Consider the following 20,465-nt stretch of genomic DNA (forward strand, 5'->3'; position numbering starts at 1 on the left):
CTTTTGTTTATTATTAGAACAAATTTTATTATCAATGCTTTGGCACCTCTTTCTGATTAATGACAGGGCACTTTTATGATTACGTAAGAAACAGAATTTGTAACACTCTACAGGCCTAATCCCAGATGATATAGTGGGACAATGAATATGACTTTCTAATTTCTGACATCTCACCAACAGATTTAATTTAGAGACATGGTGGGGCTTGTAACCACATGCTAATATTTTCCCGTAATCAGCCATATGTTTTCATCTTCCAATAGAACATAAAACAGCATTTGTGTGGATTAGAATGCAATAGTAAGAGTGACATTAATGGTCTTAACACAGCGGTTACTGCAGCCACAGTCAGTTTGGGGACCACACAAAACTCGGCAACTTAAAATTCTAAAAATTCTAGAAATTACTGTATGGACTTTGTTCCTGCAAGCCCAAAAAGGAAACAAACCTGTGTGTTGCCATTTGCATCACCCAACTATTTTTCACATGACTGGAAAAAGATGACTTTCACACGAGCTTTAGATCTGTTTTTTTGGTTTATGATGTTTGTTATTAAACACATCAGAGGACTTTTTGTCTCTTGATTTACATGGTCTTCAGAGGCTGAGTATGTTCATTACAAAGTTGAATTCCCTCTTTCCTCATCATCTTCAGAATCAGAGTCATCATTGTAGAAATGAATTGTGGCTTGTACTGGAAAGCTGGCCAGAACCTTCTGTCCAAGGCTGTATAGGAACTTCTGGGATTTAGATTTGGGTAAATAAAGTCTAACAAAACAAAATAAAACAAAACCACCTATAAAAACCATGTGACTCAAGGCTTGTGTTTGAAGACTAAATTTCTTCCCATCATTATAGGAGGGAGGGTCCTCTGCATCCTTGATGGGTTTTCTCTCATCTTCATATCTCCGTCCTTTAAACCATCCTTCTATGTAAAGGACTTTCAGAAGTAGTCCCATCTGTTCCCTTGTCAGAACTGTTGGAATTGGCAGTGAATATTTATTCCCAGTTAGGGTATTTTTTTCTTTTTGTTTTTTGAGGGGAGGGGAAGGTCAAATATTGGGTTAATGCTACTCCTGAGAATAATGAGTACGTTTGATTTTTCTGTAATTGTGCAGACTTGACAGTCAAAGAGAGGATGGGTTTATTTATGGTGGTGGTGAAGTTTGAGGAAGGGTGCTGGAAGGTTGGAATCTACACTAGGACAGAGTTAAGGGCTGTGGTCTGTTGCCTTTGTACATGCTGGTTCTGTCTCAAGGAGGAGGAGAAGGAGGAGAAGGCATGTGCTATTAGACACCTTAACTTTCAATTTACCTTTCTGAGGGGATGATAATTATTCAGCCTTAACTCACAGTGGGATAAGTCTAATCTGTCAGAAATCTTTCAAGGGCCTTCTAATGTAATGATTTAGCATAATGTTTCAGATCCTGCTTACCTTGTGCATCTTGTCAGGTAAATTAAACACTTTGGGTGCGTCTACACTAGCCGGCTACTTCGAAGTAGCCAGCATAACGTCAAAATAGCACGCGTCGCGTCTACACGCGCTGTGTGCTATTTCAACGTTGAAATCGACGTTAGGCGGCGAGACATCGAAATCGCTATTCCCATCTGAAGATGGGAATAGTGCCCTACTTCGACGTTCAACGTTGAAGTAGGGCGTGTGTAGACAATCTGCATCCTGCTACTTCGAAATAATGGGGTCCTCCCATGGCGGCCATCAGCTGAGGGGTTGAGAGACGCTCTGTCCAGCCCCTGCAGGACTCTATGGTCACTGCGTGCAGCAGCCCTTAGCCCAGGGCTTCTGGCTGCTGCTGCTACAGCCGGGGGTCCATGCTGCGTGCACAGGGTCTGCAACTGGTTGTCGGCTCTGTGAACCTCGTGCTGTGCAGGCCAAGTGTGTCTGGGAGGGGCCCTTTAAGGGAGCGTCTTGGGGCTTTCCTGGCCCCTTATTTTGACGGGTAGCACTTCTGCGTGTGGACGCTCCGCATTTCCTGCCGGGGCGGCTCCTTTCGACGTTCTCCGTCGCTACTTCGACATTGAACGTCGATGGCACCAGCCCTGGAGGATGTGTAGACGATACACGTCAAAGTAGCCTATTTCGATGTTCTTATGTCGAAATAGGCTACTTCGACGTAGTGTGCTAGTGTAGATAAAGCCTTTGACACTTTGGCATAGAGGGAATTTATTACTGAAGAACAAAAATACAAATTTCACTTTTCCTCAATCAATTTATAGGATTCCTCTCACCTCACTGGATGCTGAAACCCCAAATCTCCTTTTGAGATAAAATTTCTCTGATCACCATCCTGTTCAGATTGTAAAGACATACAAAGATATGTGTTATTTAGGAATGTTGCAAAAACGATCTACAATTTTACAATTTTCTAGTAATGGCAAGAAAACGAGGTCATATATTACTTAAATCTCAGATATTATAATATCAAATATCTGTGAACTATAATTCTACTGAGTTACATTTTAAAATTATTTGTATTTTAAGCTTTCCCTCTACATGAATAATTAAATATGTCAGGCTTTTGTTTTAAAGTGAATATTTGTAAATTCTTATTATTATGCTAATGTGACACACAATGGCACCAGTCCATTATGCAAGATGCTGAACAAACACACCAAAATATTTCTTTCATGTTGCCTGTGTTCAGCTGGCAGGAATAACCTCTAAAATGCATACTTGAGCCACATTACCATTTGTGCTCCTCCCAGTGCAGACACAGCAGTGGAATACTAGGGGATATTGTACTATTAGAAGTACCACAAATGAAATGTTAAATTGAAGTCCTTTTCACTCTGGTATTGGAAAGGCAGCTGCTGAGTGAAATCAAAGATCCAAAGGTACTTTTCAAAATGAGATTACCACAGAAATTAGATATGAAAAACATTTTTGGATCATCTAGTCTGTCTCCCTGTCCACAGACGATAGTGTATGGATAGCTACTGCTAAACTTATCTACACACATAAGAACATAAGACCAGCCATACTGGGTCACACCAAAGGTCCATCCAGCCCAGCAGCCTGTCTGCCAGTGCCAGGTGCCCTGGAGGGGGTGGACCGAAGACAGTGATCAAGAGATTTGTCTCCTGCCATCCATCTCCAGTCTCTGACAATCAAAGGGCAGGGACACTATTCCTACCCGTGGCTAACAGCCTTTTATGGACCTAACCTCCATGAATTTATCTTAAATTCTTAAATTCTGTTATAGTCCTAGCCTTCACAGTCTCCTCTGGCAAGGAGTTCCACAGGTTAACTATGCGCTGAGTGAAGAAGAACTTTCTTTTATTAGTTTTAAACCTGCTACCCATTAATTTCATTTGGTGTCCTCTAGTTCTTGTATTATGGGCACACGTAAATAACTTCTCCTTATTCACGCTCTCCACACCTGTCATAATATTATATTCCTCTATCATGTCCCCCTCTTTCCAAACTTAAAAGTCCCAATCTTTTTAGCCTTTCCTCATACAGGACCTGTTCCAAGCCCCTAATCATTTTAGTCTTGGTACTGTAAAGCTGTGACTGGTAGAAGTGGGAAAGCCCTGCTGCTCTTCTACACTTCAACAGGAAAATCAATGTACAGGTTGAACCTCTCCCATCTGGCACCTTTGGTGCCTGACTATTGCTGGAAGAGAGAATTTGCCAGACGATGGGAGGTCAATATTTCGTAGCACATTACCAACACTTCCACTGCTTTCTGGGCTCTTTGAAGACATTTAAGGATAAATAAAAATAAAGCTACTTCACTCTTGAGGACCCAAAGCTCTGCTGATGTTGCATGTGCAACATCCATAATATAGAATTTACTTGGCTAGGCATCAACAAAACATCTTGCCTTATGCCCATGGTATAGCCAGACAGGCCCACTTGGATGGGCCGTGAATTTGGGGGATTGGACAATGGGGGTTTTGGGAGGATTAAGCCCCAGCGCCTCAAGTCTGCTCCCCTGCCAGAGCACTGAGTGGATTGGGGTAAGCCATGGAGCCCCAGTCCTGCTCCTCAGCTGGAGTGTCAGGTGGAGATGGGTAAGGTCCAGCACCCAGGTGCCCCAGCCTCACTCCCAGGATGCAGCACCAGGTGGAGTGGGGTAAGCCCTGGTGGCCCATTTCTGCTGTCTGTATGTAGGTGGGTATGGATGAAAATTGGGTGGCCCACATCCCACTCAAGCCCACACATGGTTACACCACAGCCTCATGCACCTTAGGAAGCTCATAGGTAAATGTCACTCTACTGTAAATGTAGAAATTATGTGGCTAAAGAAGCTTGCTCAAGTCTATTAAAATGGGCCTTCCTGCTCATTCCCCACCATACATCATATAATATAGGCAAAAATCTTCCTCAGCTCTTGTGCACCTGGGGCTCCTCTCCTTTATTACTCTTTGGCTATGTCTACACTAGCCCCAAACTTCGAAATGGCCATGCAAATGGCCATTTCGAAGTTTACGAATTAAGCGCTGAAATGCATATTCAGCGCTTCATTAGCACGCGGGCGGCCGCGGCACTTCGAAATTGACGCGCCTCGCCGCCGCGTGGCTCGTCCCGACAGGGCTCCTTTTCTAAAGGACCCCGCCTACTTCGAAGTCCCCTTAGTCCCATGAGCAGATGGGAATAAGGGGACTTCGAAGTAGGCGGGGTCCTTTAGAAAAGGAGCCCTGTCGGGACGAGCCGCGCGGCTGCGAGGCGTGTCAATTTCGAAGTGCCGCGGCCGCCCGCGTGCTAATGAAGTGCTGAATATGCATTTCAGCGCTTCATTCGTAAACTTCGAAATGGCCATTTGCGTGGCCATTTCGAAGTTTGGGGCTAGTGTAGACACAGACTTTAGGTCCCCAGCTGCAGAGACTCCTAGTTTAAAATGGGGCAGGGTGGGTGGGCTCTGCAGCATAAAGAAGAGGGAATTGGGAGGTTCTAGGCAACAGGGAAAACAATAATACTGAAACCAGCTCTTTGAACTATGCACAGTTTTTTAACTGGTGACAGGCTCCTAAGCAATTCACATAGATTAACTTCAGATGTTTAGCAAATAAATTGGTGGAAGCCAGTTACAACTGAAAACCTCATGTGTTGGTTGCATAAAGCTTTCTATACAGATGTGATTTTTCAAAGTAATGAGTATTGCAGTTACCTGATCCCTGAAACCTTCATTCCTCCAAGTTGCTGAGTCTCTTTGGAACTTCTAGGGCTTGTCTACACCAGCTCCCGACTTCGAGGGGAGGATGGTAAATAGGGTGTTAGGAGTTTATTAATGAAGTGCTGCGGTGCACATACAGCACTTCATTAAGCAAATTTCCCCCCACGGCAACTTCGAAGTGTTAAACTTCAAAGTGCTGGTTCATGTGTAGCTGCGGCTCACCCGCCAGTACTTCGAAGTACCCAGGGTATTTTGAGGAGTAAAGGTACTTCGAAGTACCCCGGGCACTTCAAAGTACCAGTGGGTGAAAGCCACGGCTAGATGCGAGCCGGCACGCCAAAGTTTAACACTTTGAAGTTGCCGCCGGGGGTGGGGGGGGGCAGGAATTTGCTTAATGAAGTGCTGCGTGTGCACTGCAGCACTTCGCTAATAAACTCCCAATGCCCTACTTACCATGCTCCCTTCGAAGCAGGGAGCTGGTGAAGACAAGCCCCTAGCTACTTCATTTCTCAAGCTCTCACTGCTGGTCCTGAGTATCCATATAGATGCAGACTTGCTAAGAAGTGTTAGGTAGGAGTCTCACTCTTCTGATTGATATTTGCCAGCAAAGCTTAGAACTATGCTGTGCAAGCGTAATCTTTTGTAAGCCTGCTGGAGTTGCCTCCTTGGCTCCCATCTAGGAGTCATCCAACAGTGGAGTCAGCAACAGCCTCCAATCTTACAAGATCCACAGAAAAGGAAGAAGAGACAGTTGCACACCTTAGAATGCTGGAGAACCAACTTAAGCAGTGACCCTCACAATGTATGCACGCTGGATAGCTGTAGCCTTAGCCAGCTTTGCCTTCAGTAAGTTTTCAGATGCATAGCTGCTTATCTGATCCTGGAAACATTTATGCATGTGAGTAGTACCTTTGACATCAGTAGGATTATTCACATGCTTAAAGTTGAGCATCAATGCATAAATGTTTGCAGGGTTTGAATCTACATCTAATTTATTAAAACTTTCGTTGGAGCTATATACTTTGAACTAAGCAAAGTGAAAAGAAAACCTATCCCCACAATAGTAGGTAGTGTCTTTGACTAAAGTCTGTTCTTATACCACATTTCAACTTTCTTTTACCCCTTGTTTTAGATGCAATGTTGTCAAAACAAAACAAAAACACACTTTTTCACTCCAACTTCCTCGCTCTCACCCACTCCATTCACAGTTAGGCAGAGACCAAGAATGAAACCTTGAGCCTAAGAGGTGATCTTAATGGTGTTAGAATGGAAATTGTTGCTCATCATTAATTGATGTGCTTCCTTTCCTGCCTGCTATAATACCCCAGGTTTTGTTTTTACAGCGAATAACAGAGAGTTACAAAGAAAGTACCTTGAAACTGTTGCTCTATTTTTACGATAAGAAAGTTGGCCTCTATGATCTCCTACTTTTCACTGTTTTTCAAAAACACAATTGGTTTTGTTCGATGTTTTTTCTTCCAGAACTTAACCTTACCATTCCTTGAAGTCCCAGTTCAACATCTCTTGCTGTGGGAATCCAGGGTCTCCATAGTGTAGGGTTGCTGAAAGTTTAAAGAAGAGCAACACATTTATAAATAATTTTCCATACCTATAGGCACATTTCAGTGCAATAATAGTTACCTTCATTATATGCTATCTGTGCCTTTGAAATAAGTGTATTCTTGTCTCAATACATTGATGTTGGTAAACATGATTTCAATGGTAAAGATATTATTTTGCTCCCGGGTTTCTCTGTGCGCTTTCAGTTTACACAAACTAACATTAATATAAAAAGAAAGTCTGAACTGGATAACCCATTTATTCCCACATATGAGCGATCAGTACAGTATTAATGGATTTTGCAATCCAAGGACCTCACCAGTGGGTTACACTTAAATCAATTTTTTAGATTATTGAATTTTTAGACTTACTTAACTTATTAATCTTATTAGTTATGACATAAGTTAAGTAGTTTATTCAATTATACTATCCCAATTCCTCAGTGATACAAGGAAGAACTCTGAAGCTTGGAAACTTGTCCTTTCCACCAATAGATGTGATCCAATAGAAATTACCTTGAATACTTTGATGCTGATAACTTGAAATATAATCAGTTTAATAAAAACACACCCACTTTCAGATACTACACCAGCTTCTTCATCCCTTCTAATGTTGTTTTAGTTTCTTAATTAGATTTACCTGTTTTTTAAATGTCTTTTCTTTCCTCTGTTGCCAAATACCCACACAAAGAGAAAGAGTAGTATAATCAGTTTCACTCTAACTGCTGTCAAATGCTCAAAGTAAATAAACTGAAAAAAATCCCCCATTCTTATCTTTCAGTTAAAATAACCTTAGTTGTAACTAGAGCTGAAGGAAAAATTAAGCATTTGATAACTTTCTTCAATTAAAAAGGACAGTTTTTTGAAAAAAAATTCTGATCAGCTCTATAACATGTTTTCAACACCTAAAAGTGGGAGACAAAACAGAAAAGTGTTTGCTCTTTTTTATGCTGGTAGTTCTCCATGGTTCAGTCTGTTTCCAATCTCCTATTTGAGAAGGTCACATTGATTATGTGCAATGTGCACTTAAAGTCTAAAAAACTAGATACTAGCTATTTAAAAGACTTGTCCTGTTGCCAAAAGAAGTAGTATGGATCTCAGAATATAGTTTAATGTTTTCATCCATAGAGAGACTATCCTTTCCAAGGATCGAATGCCTGTCTTTATGCACATTCCATTTTTGCCATGGTCAGTACACAGTATTCCTGCTAGAGATTTTTAAAACAGGAGTGCTGAGAAAGTGTTCCTCCTTTCCTGTCTTACCTTTTTGGTTGCCCTCTTGCATAGAGAGAAAGTGGCTGGATATCTCTGTAAGAGTGACAGATCTGAGTCACTGTCGCCTTGAACAATTGTTTAGCAGCATCAGCCTCCATAGCGCTGGCCTGTCTGTTATCTTGTGTTCCTCTAGCTGGCTGGCTGCTTCTCCAAGCATTTCAGCTCCTCCTTTTATCACAGCTCTTCAACAAGAGCTCTTACCTAAAACAAGCAAGTTTTCAGGTAAATGGGAGGGAGATGGCCCTAATGAGTTCCCTTCTGTTTCCCCCAGCTATTTCCAAGTTTTGGTGTTGTCATGGTTTTCCAGGAAGTCTAATAAATATAGTACTTCTGTTTACTTCAGTCAGCACATTACAGTGGAAATTGTCTAGAACTCTAGACTAGACTGTTTCTCTTTCTGACTTGGTTGTACTATATCTTTTTACCTATTTTTGTTTTATGTGAAGTTCACTGTGAATATATGAAGGTGGGTATGAATCAGAATTAAGTAGGAAAAATCTTCAGCCTCAAATAGCTAACAAAACAAAGAGGAAAAGTACCAATCCAGTTCACAACTGACCTTTAAAAATAAATGTTTTAAAATTACAAAATAATCCATCAGTTTCTGATTTCAAAAAAGGAAAAACACCAGGTTGAAGGAAGATAAGAACTTAAAATGTAAACCTAATGATTGCCATAAAAACAGAAGATGTTACTTTTGAAGCTAGATCTTTTTGGTGGGTGGGAAGAGAAAGATAATAGGAGAGAATACAGTCTGCAACAAAGCATGCTCAGTAATGAATGCTGCTTTGAGGTTCCCACTTTTCATGGCACAGAATATGTATTTTAAACTATGAGGGTTACCTAGAAATAAAGTTCCTCTAAGCTTTCCTGTCCAGTGGCTTCTAATCGTGGGATAGATTTTTTTTTTCTCACTGAAGCTATTTTTCCATTGATTCTATCAGAGCAAGACCAAGCTTCCAAATATGAGAATGGCTTTTCTCAAGAAATTTATTGCAGTTGGTAACATTACCTGCTTTTCATTGCTATGCTTCATTTGCTTCTGTTCACCTGGCGTTCTTTGTGTGTCTGATTTTAGTGAAGAGCCAGTTCCAAGTTACAAAAGGCTTGTATGAATCTAATCATGGGATAGATCTTTTCTCACTGAAGCTGTGCTCCTATTGATTCAATTGGCGCAAGACTGAGCTTCCAAATATGAGAATGGCTTTTCTCAACAAATATCTCCAGTGCAGAGGGTATGTGCACAGATCCTTACTCACAAATTGTATAACCCATTGCTGGTGGCCTAAAGTAGCCTTCAAATCTGCCAGAAAGAGTGAAGTAAGAAGATGGGGGCCTGCCACTTACCTTTCCTCTCTGTCTCTCGCTAGTAGTGATATCAGTAAACTACTTCCGAGGTATACATTGAAGCACAATTCATAGGAAAGCATCAGTGAATATACTCTATTCAGAGAGGAAAAACATCTCTTTTGGTGGAACCAGAATAGAATACAGCTCATTCTTGTATATTTTTGTTAGCACTGGAGTGATAACAGGAGTGAAAACAATTGTTTTATTTTTTTTAACAAAGTAAGCAGATCACTCTGAAAATATATAGGGATTGGATCAGTTGAGTGGATGCCATTTTACATTCCCTCTTCTTATTATAACCACGTGTCCATAGGCCACCAGTGGTAAGTACACATACTTTAGGATTAGAGACCAATACTGCTCTAGGAATTGCTGACGACCCCACTTAAACATGCACAACTTCCATGTCCCGCCTCATGCATGTGTGATACACTAGTGTTTAACTGCATGAATACATGACATTTCTCACATTATGGCGCACGCGTGTTGGTGTGTACATACATATCATCTGTAGCCACAGCAAGGCATTTTATCTGGACTGCATCACTGGCAGTGCCACCCTTTTTCCAGCACGGCTCACACAGGTTGTGGCTCTGGCCAGCACAGCTCCGGCAGTGCAGCTATGGGGCCCTGGTGGTGCAGCTCTTGGAGCTCCTGCTCCGCTCCAGTGGTGCAGCTCTTGGGGCTCTGGTATGGCTCTGGTGGTGGCTTTGGTGAGTCACCAGAGGTGGGGTGTAGGGTGCCGGGCTGCAGGGGGGGTTAAGCCTGAGGGTGGCTTGGGATTGTGTGGGGTGTTAAGCCTGGGCTGAGCTAGGGGCTGTGGGGGGTATTTAAGCCTGGGGTCACTTTGAGGCTGCCCCCAGAGGGTTAAGCCTGGGGTCAGCTTGGGGCTGCAGGGTTGGGGGGTTAAGCCCAGGGGTGTACGGGGTGGCGGTTTGGGGCTGCGAGGAGTTAAGCCTTGGAGGTGGGTAGATTTGGCGCTGTTTTGTGTTTGGCCCCAGGAACATGTAAAAAATTGCTATGTGGCTCCCAATGAAAAAAAGTTGGATACCTATAGCATATTTTCCATAGCTTTAAATAAATGCATAGCAACTTGCTCTGCACCCTCTTCTTTGAAGGTTAATAAAGGGTCAAATACAGTGACTGATATTTAAATAACAAACAACATATTACATATACAACATGGAATAAAAGCAAAAGTCTATAGGCACACGTATGTAACCTAACATAGTACTTACAATCCCCATTCACAAGGTACTTAAACATCTGCAGAAGTTTGAGCACAAGGTATTTAATTCATGTAGGGTCCAATTTGCATTGTAGTGAAATACCTACTAACAGAAGTGTGCTGCTAGTTGAAAAGAATAGCTGATGGCTAAGTCCTAGATCCTGCAATCAGATCTATGGGGATAGATGCTTGGGCTGATGTGCCCGTTGACTACAATAAGACTTTAGCTGGATCCTAGTGTGGGTCTTACTGCAGGATTTAGGTCCAAATTATGAAAATATGCTCCTCAGTATGAAGAAAAGTTACTATAAAACATATTTCGCAAATACAGGACTCTTTTGATTACAAAACTAGTGGAAGTACACAATTTTAACATATCTATTACTCTGTACTACACATCTGTATTTTATGTTGTAGAAAAATATGGAATAATATTTTATTATAGCTTGCTCAGCAAAAAACTTAATTACTATGTATTGAACTTTAATTGCATAGGTAAGCTCACTGTCTTCAGTGAACTATTTGCAGGCTTTGCTAAGATTGCATTCACGGCCTTAAATTTGCGTTTCCTCATTTCTGACTGCTTCCTTATGCAGATATAATCTTACTGCATTTTGAGTATGGATATTAATGGATATTAATTGTTAATTTTGCTAGTTCAGAATTTTTGTTATTTCTGTTTCCTAACCCTAATTTATTAGTCTTCAAAAGAAAGTCAGTCTACACAGGATGATTGTGGCAGGAGAAAGAGATTCTTGAACTCAAATTGGCCATAGTTTTTTTTTTTTTAAGTACGGTCATACCCCGAGATACACCCATTTGGGTTATGAGAATTCAAGTTTACAAGGAGTTTGATTTAAAACCCCTACCTCGTCTTACAAGGTATTTCCTCGAATTTACGAGGACCGATTTCAATTTCATGCGCCTCAGTGGGACACAGACGCCCTCCAGCGGGAGAAAAGCTGCGGCTCCAGGCAACGGCTGCCCGCAGCTGCATCCCGCCCGGCGTGTCTCTCTGCAGCACCTGGCGGTGGTTTCCCGGAGCCCCTGGCCCAGCCTGTACCTGTGGCTGGTCTGGGTCTCCGCCTCGGCTCTGCAACAGCGGCACACACCAGCCCAGCCAGGGGCCGCGGGCTCCCAGGTGCTCCCATGAGATGTAGCTGCTGGGCACGCAGCCCATCCCGGCCCTGCCCCGCCCCTGACACTCGGTCCCTGGGCAGCTAGGGGGCCACCACTGCCCGCCCTGCACAGCTGTGCCTTGGACGCCACTTGCTGCCTGTGGCGTTCCTTTGCATTTAGCGCCTTGGCCACTGCTGGCGGGGCCTCTCCGCTGCGCAGCCCCGCACGAGCGAGGCATCGCCCCTTGCCAATGGGGGGCCTCCTGTGTCTGCCTAGCTCCCCGCGCAGCCAGCCCCTGACACTGCCCTCTCCCCACTTAACCTAAGCTGCGCTCAGGCCGGGCTGCCTCCCTGTGCCCTGCTCTGCCCTGCCCGCCCCCTTGCACTGGCCCCACTTCTGCAGCTGCGGGCAGCTACCCGGCTTTGCACCCCCCTTCCAGGTGCCCTTCGGTTTCCGTTCCCCTGTCTCTGCAGGTAAACAGACATATTATAGAGTAATTAATGAAGGGAAAATGCCTTGTTAGGTTCTGTTATGATAACTAATGTTAATTATTGAAGTAATTGTGTTCATTTTAATGGGATTTGGTGTTTATTTTAGTGTAAATGGGTGTAAATTTTGGGGCTCAGGAACACAAAAAATTTTTTCCCATTGAAATTAATGGTAATTACATTTTTGACTTACAAGAATTCGCCCTAAGAGGAGTTTTTCAGGAACGAATTACCCTCGTAAGGCTGGGGGAAGACTGTACTTTGTTTTCATAGATAAAAGGTAGGGAGAGTTCTGTAAAAGCAGGAATTGTTGAAATAAGCCAAACAAAATCAGCAAAATTTGGAATCTGAAATACTGAATCTAGATAGAAATCATGTGGCACCTTATAGACTACCGGATGTATTGAAGCATAAGCGTTAGTGGACAAAGACCCACTTCATCTTTGCCCATGAAAGCTTATGATCCAATAGATCTTGTAGTGTATAAGGTGCCACAGGACTTCTTATTGTTTTTGTGGATGCAGACCAACATGGCTACCCCTCTGATACTATGCAGAAATTGTAATTTCAGTTTAGAAATATTTTGCATTTTGATTATACACATCTACCATTTGTTGCCTAGAAACGTAAACAGTAAAGATGTTAACCCCTAGGGTTTCCTGCCTACCCAGGAAAGCACCTCAAAAGCCCAAACACTGAAGGTCTAGAATATTGTTACATAAACAGTACTGAAGACCTGTAGTGAAATGACCCTTTCCTTTATTTGTGTTTAGGCAGATCGCATATCCTGTTACTCCCATCACAAAGTAATCTAACACTGAATTAACTTGTATACAGATCACTTCCTTAACATATTATTTTCCTTAATTCCTAATAATTTGGAGTGTCAGTGTCAAGATCTCAATTCTCATTGCCTTCAAAATACATATTTGTTCAGGTAGTTCTTTGTTTTTAGTTTCTCATAGAAGAATTAGGATAATTTTTGCACCTCAGATTACTTGATGGTAGTTGTGCTGTAGCTATAATTATTCATTAGGGCTCTGATCCTGCAAACACAAATACATGTGTTCATCTTTATGCAAGTCAGTAGTCTCCTGCTGCTTTAAAGTAATATTGATACACCTTCCCACATTTGTATTTTGCATTTTTGTTATTGTTCTTTGTTTCTCTCTTAAATCTCTTTTTTGTTACTTCTGCAGAGGTGTTCTCATACCTACTTGCTAAATGTCTGACTTCAGTAACCTTTCCCTACTTTTAAGGGAGAGAGGGTTTGGTTCACTCTGTGTGATTCAAAGGATATCACAAATAAGCAAGTGGTGTTCAGGTAGAAGACTCTTTATTTGTGCACCCCCCAACCCTTAAAAATTAAGCCAACCAAAAAAACAAAAATTAAAAAATTCTACTTCATAGACATGTCAGGTATGGTATACTGATGGAAGCAAAACATTTACACAGGTAGGGAACAGGTTGATTTTGCTTTAATCTCTATTGTATCTTTTTTTGAATTGGTTCCATGTTCTGATTGTAATATATATATTTAATTTATAATGAATAAACATGTCATTCTTGACTGTCCTAGGAAAAAAAGTTTCATTATCAATACACAGTTGATCACATTCAATGTCACTAAAGTATTAGCCACATAGTTAAACAAAAGTACCTGTCCCATGAAGAAAAGATTAAATAAACAGATGGGGTTTTGCTATGTGCTCTGAAGGTCAACAGAAACAGCTCTGTTGGACTAGTGTAGAGGGAGTGAATTCCAGTGTTCAGGGCGGGGAGGGTGGAGAGCCCTGTTCAAGGAGGTTTAGGTCAGGTCAGGGGGTCATCCCCATCTTCATGTGAGAGGCGCACAGGAGTGTGTGCGTGTGAAACCTCTCCCCATGCCAACTTTAAAGATAGGAAGGTAAATTAAAAGATTCCAGCTACTCGGGATATCTTTTTAACAGGGACTCAACTTGCTGTTAATTTGAACATTTGTAGTGCAGAGTTCTGATTGATTGATGTTGAACTCACTTGGATACGAGCAGGGCTCTTTTTCTGCCAGAATGCCGTTCCGTGACATGCCGGCACCTTTATTCCCAGAGCTGTGATTTTTGGTAAGTGGTTGGGCTACGCTCCCCATTTCGGGAAGCTGGGGGTGGTGGTGGCCAAATGTGGCTCAACAGAGCCACACAGATGGAGCACCCCTCTCCCTGCTCCATGCCTGCACTGATCCAGCTGGGAGCCGTGCAGCAATTCAGGTTCCAGTGTGGCTCCTGCACTTCACCCAGGATCTGTGCGGCTCCTGCTGCCTGATGCTGCCCAGGAAGCTGTGGCCTGGCATAGCACATACTGCCTCAGTGCCTGCAGCTGGGCGCAGCCTTGGGGCCCAGCGTGGCACCTGTGACTCAGCATGACAGGCCCGGTGCAGCCCCGGAGGCCCAGTGTGACGCCTACATCCCTGGCTCCATCAGTGGCTCTGGTGAGTCTGACTGAATTAAAGGGGTGGGGTGGGCTGGGGTTGCCTAGTTCTGGGAGTGCCTGGCTCTGGGGGGAGGGGAGGGCACTGATCTAGAGCTGGGAGGGGGTTGAGGGAGGACATTCATTTAGAGCAAGGAGGGGAGCTGGGGCTGCAGGGGGGTGAAGCCTGGGGGCGGTTTGGGGCTGTGGGGGGGTTAAGCCTGGAGGCAGGGGGGTTGCAGTTTGGGGCTCGAGTTCTGGCACCTTTTTTATTTTTATTTTTTATTTTTTTTTAAGAAAAAAAGCATGGACTATGAGTAGTTTTACTGAGTGGCCCATATTCAGCAGAGGGAAACGTGGTCTTCCTAGTTTTTAAGTAAAACCTCAGTTTCAGAATTAGGGTAGTCCTCTATTCTTAGAACAAGGACAAGATGGGTTGTGATACTGCAAGCCCAGGTGTTCCTCCAGCTTGCCGTAATAGAGAGAGAATAGTTAGGTTTCATTTCTTGGCCTTGCTGCTGAAACTGCTAACAGTTTCTAAAGTGAGACAAGGTGGAACTGCATCCCTGCACGTACGAGCTGTTCCTGTCATAGCAAGCATATTAGAATCTACCACGAGAATAAGGATGGCTTTCTAGGAACCCACCTGCTGCCTCACCTGCAGCTACAAGAGCATATTTATAGAGTATGCATAGGCAGACTTGTGATCATGCAGCTTTCCTCACCCATGCTACTTTCCTGCAACTGCCATCCTGTGCTTTCATTCACCGAACTGACTTACATGTATTACAACCCTTTGCTGCCTGAAATCAGGAATAACAGTTTGACTGCTTTGCCCCCTAGTGGTTGATCTAAAAATAATATTGGATCTTGAAGTACAGTAGATGGAGATGCTGTCCCTTTAAGGAGTAATGATGCACACTGGGATATCGTCAAGAGTCATAACTGTATCCATTTTTAGCAAGCTAGAGCACGATTCAATCTTGACTACCATGTGAGATCCCATACCAAGTAAGTATTTTATCCATAAAATACGGAATACATTGTTCTATTGTGCTTGAGTATGTAAAGTGCTATATGACACCACTGAGCAGTGGAGATGTGAGTTAAACCTTACTTAGAGATTACAACTCAATCTTCTATTCTAAATGTTACCTACATGTGTACAGTAAACTCTTTCATATTTGGGAACCCTGGGACCAGGAGGTTGCCGGATGTTAAAATATTACGGTAAATAGAGACCAGCTATGTGATCACTGGCAGGTTTCCCACGGCTGGGAGCAGGCTGGACTGTGGAGCCTCACCAGCACTGGCCAGGGGGTGGGAGGACCCCGCCCTCCCCTCAGCTGGGAGCTGGCTGGAGTCTGGAGCCCTGCCAGCAGCTCCAGCCCCCAGGAGCTGGCTGGGGCTGTGGGAACTTCAGTAGCTCCAGCCCTGGGGAACTCCAGCAGTCCCAAAGCCAGGGGAACTGACTGGCAGCCCTGAAGCCAGGGGAACTCCACCAGCTCCGGGGCTGGGAGACCTCCATAGAGGTGTGGAGCTCCCCCAGCAACCCCATAGTTGGGAGCTGGCTGAGGCATGGAGCTCTGCTTTCAGCTCTGGCACCAGGGCTGGCAGCTGGCTGGGGCTGGGAGAGCTGCAGGGCCAGGAGAATCCTGGCTTTGGGAGGCAGCAAGGAGCAGAGCTTCACCAGCAGTTCCAGGACCTGGCTGGGCCCGGGGGAGCCCTGGTAACCCCATGGGTGAGAGCTGGCAGGGGCACAGAGCTCTGCCGGCAGCTCCAGCTCTGGGGACCAGCTAGGGTCAGGGGAACCCCAAGGCTGGGAGCCACTTCGGCGGCTTGCAGGAAGGCAGTACGAGTGCTGAGCATGGGCGTCATGTTGGTGCCAGTTATGTGAGAGTTCCGGCTGAAAGAATACTGGATAAAGCAGAGTTTACTGTATTATGGATGAACAGTGTTTTATATACATCTGTGATGCACTGACCCAAAGTTGGGACTCTAATTTTTCACCAGCAGGCAGAGCCATTCAATTCCCCATAGACACACAACTATTGTATATCAGAAATGTGATAGCACATACTTACAGAAGGCAAAGGGAGAGCACATGGAGTCTCAGTAAGAGGCAGCAGGATGCATAAATACCAGAAGTAAGTGTCAAATCTGAAAAGACCTAATCCCCAGTACAACTGGGAGAAGTCCCTCACCAGTGAGCAGAACCCTGTTACACTTCTATGCATGTAGCTTCATGTTAATTTTGTCCTATACTTTGGATCCTCACTTCAGTATCAACTTTGAGGAGCATCAGTGATGTGGAATTTGGCACGCTGGGAGTTAGTCATGTTGCTATTCGTAGTCGTTGTGGCTTTTCTTATTACGTTTTTACACTTGACAGATTTTATGCTCCTTTCTGTTTTTCCTTATTGGAATTTAACTTTCACTTTTTAAACTATGCCTTTTTCTCTCTCACTGCTTCTTTTACCTGGTTCGTAAGCCACAGTGGCACTTTTATCAGAGAGGTAGCCGTGTTAGCCTGTATCTTCAAAAACAACAAGAAGTCCTGTGGCACCTTATAGACTAACAGATATTTTGGAGCATAATCTTCCATGGGCAAAGATGCACTTTTTGGTTCTCTTGCTGTGTTTATTAATTTGGGGTATACATTTAAGCTGGGCCTCTATGGTGGTGTCTTTGAAAAGTTTCCATGCAGCTTGCAGGGATTTTACTTTTGGCACTGTACCTTTTAACTTCCCTTTAACTAACTTCCTAATTTTTGCATAATTTCCCTTTCTGAAATTAAATGCCACAGCGTTGGGCTGCTGTGGCTATTTCCCTAACAATAGCTGTTTTTTTCATTGATCTCCTAATATGTTATTTCTGGAGTTTGCTTGCTTGCTCTTGTTTTCTTCAGACTCTAATACACCAAACAGTCATTAGAATAGGTGTTATGACAGCTCATTTTTTTCCTTCTCCTAGGGTCCCAAAATGAACAGCAATTACAATACTTTTCTTTTAATGCCCCTTGGGAGTGAGACCCATGCTCTCACTTTGCAGAATTTATTTTTTGGTTGTGAAACAAAAAATGGAAGGACAACACTTGGTGTTCATACAGCAGCTCAAATGTTCCTTAATGCACTTTAATAAGAAGTCCCATGGCACCTTATAAATTACCATCAACTCTTGATTTTATAGACCCCGATTTAGTGGACTTCAGGAACAGTGGACAACCCCATTATTCCCAAAGTCTGCTGGGGTTGGTAAAATTCTCCTTCCCCTCAAAAAAAAATTAAGGGACTTATCACTGCCATAGCCTGCAGGAGCCACCTCCTCAGCTATAACTGCCATGTGTTCCTCTCACTAGAGGTGGGGCTCGTACACAGGTGGATGTACTCATGTATGCACCCCACCTTGGTGGGAGAATTGTGTAGAGACCCTGGTGGAGGTCCTCCACCCACATGTGGTGGGGAAGCTCCAGCCGTGCACACACGTGTGTGTGTGTGTGTATGCACACGCACCTCCAGCTGCACATGAAGCGACACAGCTCCAGCTGGATGCAGGATGGTCCCTCCAGCCATGGTCCAGCAGTTCCAGCAACTCCGCTGAGTCATCAGCTTTTTTTTTTTTGGTGGCGGTGGCGGTGGGGGCACTGGGGCTGGGGGACCCTGGCAGGGATGGGTGGGCAGTAAACCCTCATTTAATGGACTTTGGGTCATAGCAGACACCCTTTGCCCCATTAGTCCGTTAACCTGAGGGTTTACTGTAACGGATTTATTGGAGCACAAATCTCCATGGGCAAAGATGCACTTCATCAGATGCATTAGTCTATAGGGTGCCACAGGAGGTCTCCCTGTTTCTGCAGATGCAGACCAACGCTTGACCCCTCTGGCGCTCGATCACTTCGAGAGCGAAGCCAGTTGGCCCAGGGGCGGGTAGCAGCTCCCCTCCACCCCGTTAGCGCAGTGAGCGGCTCCCGGGGGCGGGGCCTCTCACCAGCCGGGCTACCTGTGTACGCGGCAAGGCGACAGAGGCAGTAGAATGAAGAGGAGCTCGGCGTGAAGACAATAGCCAATCAACAGCCGTTTCCTTTGGGGGCATCCAATCAGAGCCATAGTTAGATTAACCATCCAGCGAGCTCCTTTCTCTTTGCCGCACGGGGACGGGGACAAGGCAGCCAATGGGAAGCGAGGCGCAAAGGAGCCCCCGGCCCCCCCTCGCCGCCCGAGTCCCGCTGCGGCGGGGGAGGGGCGGCGGCCGGGCCATGCTGATCACGCTGTGCTACCTGTACCTGTGGGCGCGCTGGGGGGCCGGCTGCGCAGCGCTCGTCCGACGCACCGTGCGCCGCCTGCACCGCGCGCGCTGCGCCTTCGTCTTCGGCCGTTGCAGCGCCGTGGGCTGCCCCCCATCCCTACCCCACCGACGTCGGCGCCGGCGCAGGCAAGGGCCGCCCGCGCTGGACGAGGAGCCCGTGTGCCTCAGGCTGGGGGACAAGATCTTCTTCACTGAGGAGACCCCGCAGGTACTCGCCGCGCCGTGGCGGGGGAGGCGCTGAGGGCAGCCCTGGGGCGGGGCTGGGCAGTCACACCTGTCGGGGCGGGGGAGTACCTGGCAGCGGCTGTCACCTTTTAACAGCCGCGGGGGCATGTCCCGGCGCTGGCAGGGAGCAGGCAGGGGGGCAGGCGCGCTTGGGGAACGGCCCCACCCCCCAGCAGCGCATCGCTGGGTTCGTAAACTGTAAACTGGGCGGCGCAGTGCGGCTGGTCCCTCTGCCTCAGTGGTTTGAGCATTGGGCTGCTGAACGCAGGGGTGTGAGTGCAGTCCCAGAGCCGGCCATTGTGGGGTCTGGGGCAAATAGATTTAAAAATATGTCAGGGATGATGCTTGGTCCTGCCTAGAGAGCAGGGGACTGGACTGGATGACCTCCCGAGGTCCCTTCCAGCTCTATGAGGTAAGTGTATTTCTGTATTTCTTAATTTCTTTCTTTTCTCTTGCTCGTTTCATTCCCCGGATGAGTTCCAGCAGGAGATGTTTGTGTGTGGAGGGGAATCAGGTTAGGGATAAAACTGGAGTTATCCTCAAAGCAGTAACCAAATAAGGTGAAGCCCTGTGTTAACTTTCCAGACAGCTGACTTCGAAGAGAATATCCCTGCCCCAGGGCTTCTCAGAAATAGGGCATAAAGCTGTAAATATTCAAGGCAGATCATCGGCTGCCGTAGATTTAACAGGGACAAGGTGCATGAGGTAATATCTTTTATCAAGCTGACTTTTGTTTGTGAGAGAGAGATGAGTCGTCAAGATCTGAGCTCTTCTTCAGGTCTGTTTCTCCAAAAGATGTTGGATCAGTAAAAGACACTATTTCATCCACCTTGTCTTTCTCATATTCCCAGGGCTGACAGGGCTATAGCTAAGCTGCATATGACATTGTAATTGTAAGGGCATGTTTTCACTATGGGGAAGATCGTCGTTGTTGCGGTTGATCTTCTGGCATTTGATTTAGCACGTCTGGTAAATTGAACTCACAGGATGCTCTCATTGGTGCCAGTACTCTGGCTCCTTTTGAGGAGTAAGGGAAGGAGATGGGAACCTTTGCTTCCGTTGACCTCCTGCAGTGGAGATGGTACAGAAGGTCGAATTGAGGTACATTGACTCTTGCTATGTAATTAATGTAGCTGAAGTTGCTTATTTTAATTTGATCTTCCCCTTTAGTATAGCCTTGGCCTAAGAGTCATCAATAAGTTTGGTGCTATACAAACCCAAGGTTGAAGACTATGTCTGTTTCAGAGACCTTGCTGTTCATCATCAGGTTGTGATGTTAGAACACATTAGTGACTAAGGTTTATATACTAAAATTCCTACTGTGTTTTAGTTAAAGC

General features: G+C 44.9%; 2 protein-coding genes across 3 annotated transcripts in view; one reads left to right on the forward strand and one right to left on the reverse strand.

Annotated features, from left to right (window-relative positions):
• Positions 1–214: 214 nt before the first annotated feature.
• RIPPLY3 (ripply transcriptional repressor 3) lies at positions 215–18,993 on the reverse strand. The gene is made up of 5 exons (XM_074996308.1): positions 18,881–18,993; positions 7,960–8,172; positions 6,633–6,699; positions 2,247–2,305; positions 215–767 (listed from the first exon to the last, which is right to left on the reverse strand). The coding sequence occupies exons 2-5, from the start codon at positions 8,067–8,069 to the stop codon at positions 617–619; spliced, it is 387 nt and encodes a 128-aa protein (XP_074852409.1). The 5' UTR covers positions 8,070–8,172; positions 18,881–18,993; the 3' UTR covers positions 215–616.
• Positions 15,569–20,465, forward strand: part of HLCS (holocarboxylase synthetase) — a 240,308-nt gene continuing 235,411 nt past the window's right edge. The window contains exon 1 of one of the 2 annotated variants that reach the window (XM_074996264.1): positions 15,569–15,609. Coding sequence is in view for 1 of the 2 variants with exons in the window: in XM_074996254.1 (XP_074852355.1) it covers positions 18,854–19,111 (258 nt within the window). In the remaining variant the exon portion in view is untranslated. Of the gene's footprint in view, positions 15,610–18,845; positions 19,112–20,465 lie in introns of those variants that run through there. The other variant, XM_074996254.1, reaches the window with a different exon arrangement.

The sequence above is a fragment of the Carettochelys insculpta genome, chromosome 1, assembly GCF_033958435.1.
Source record: "Carettochelys insculpta isolate YL-2023 chromosome 1, ASM3395843v1, whole genome shotgun sequence".
NCBI lineage: Eukaryota > Metazoa > Chordata > Testudines > Carettochelyidae > Carettochelys > Carettochelys insculpta.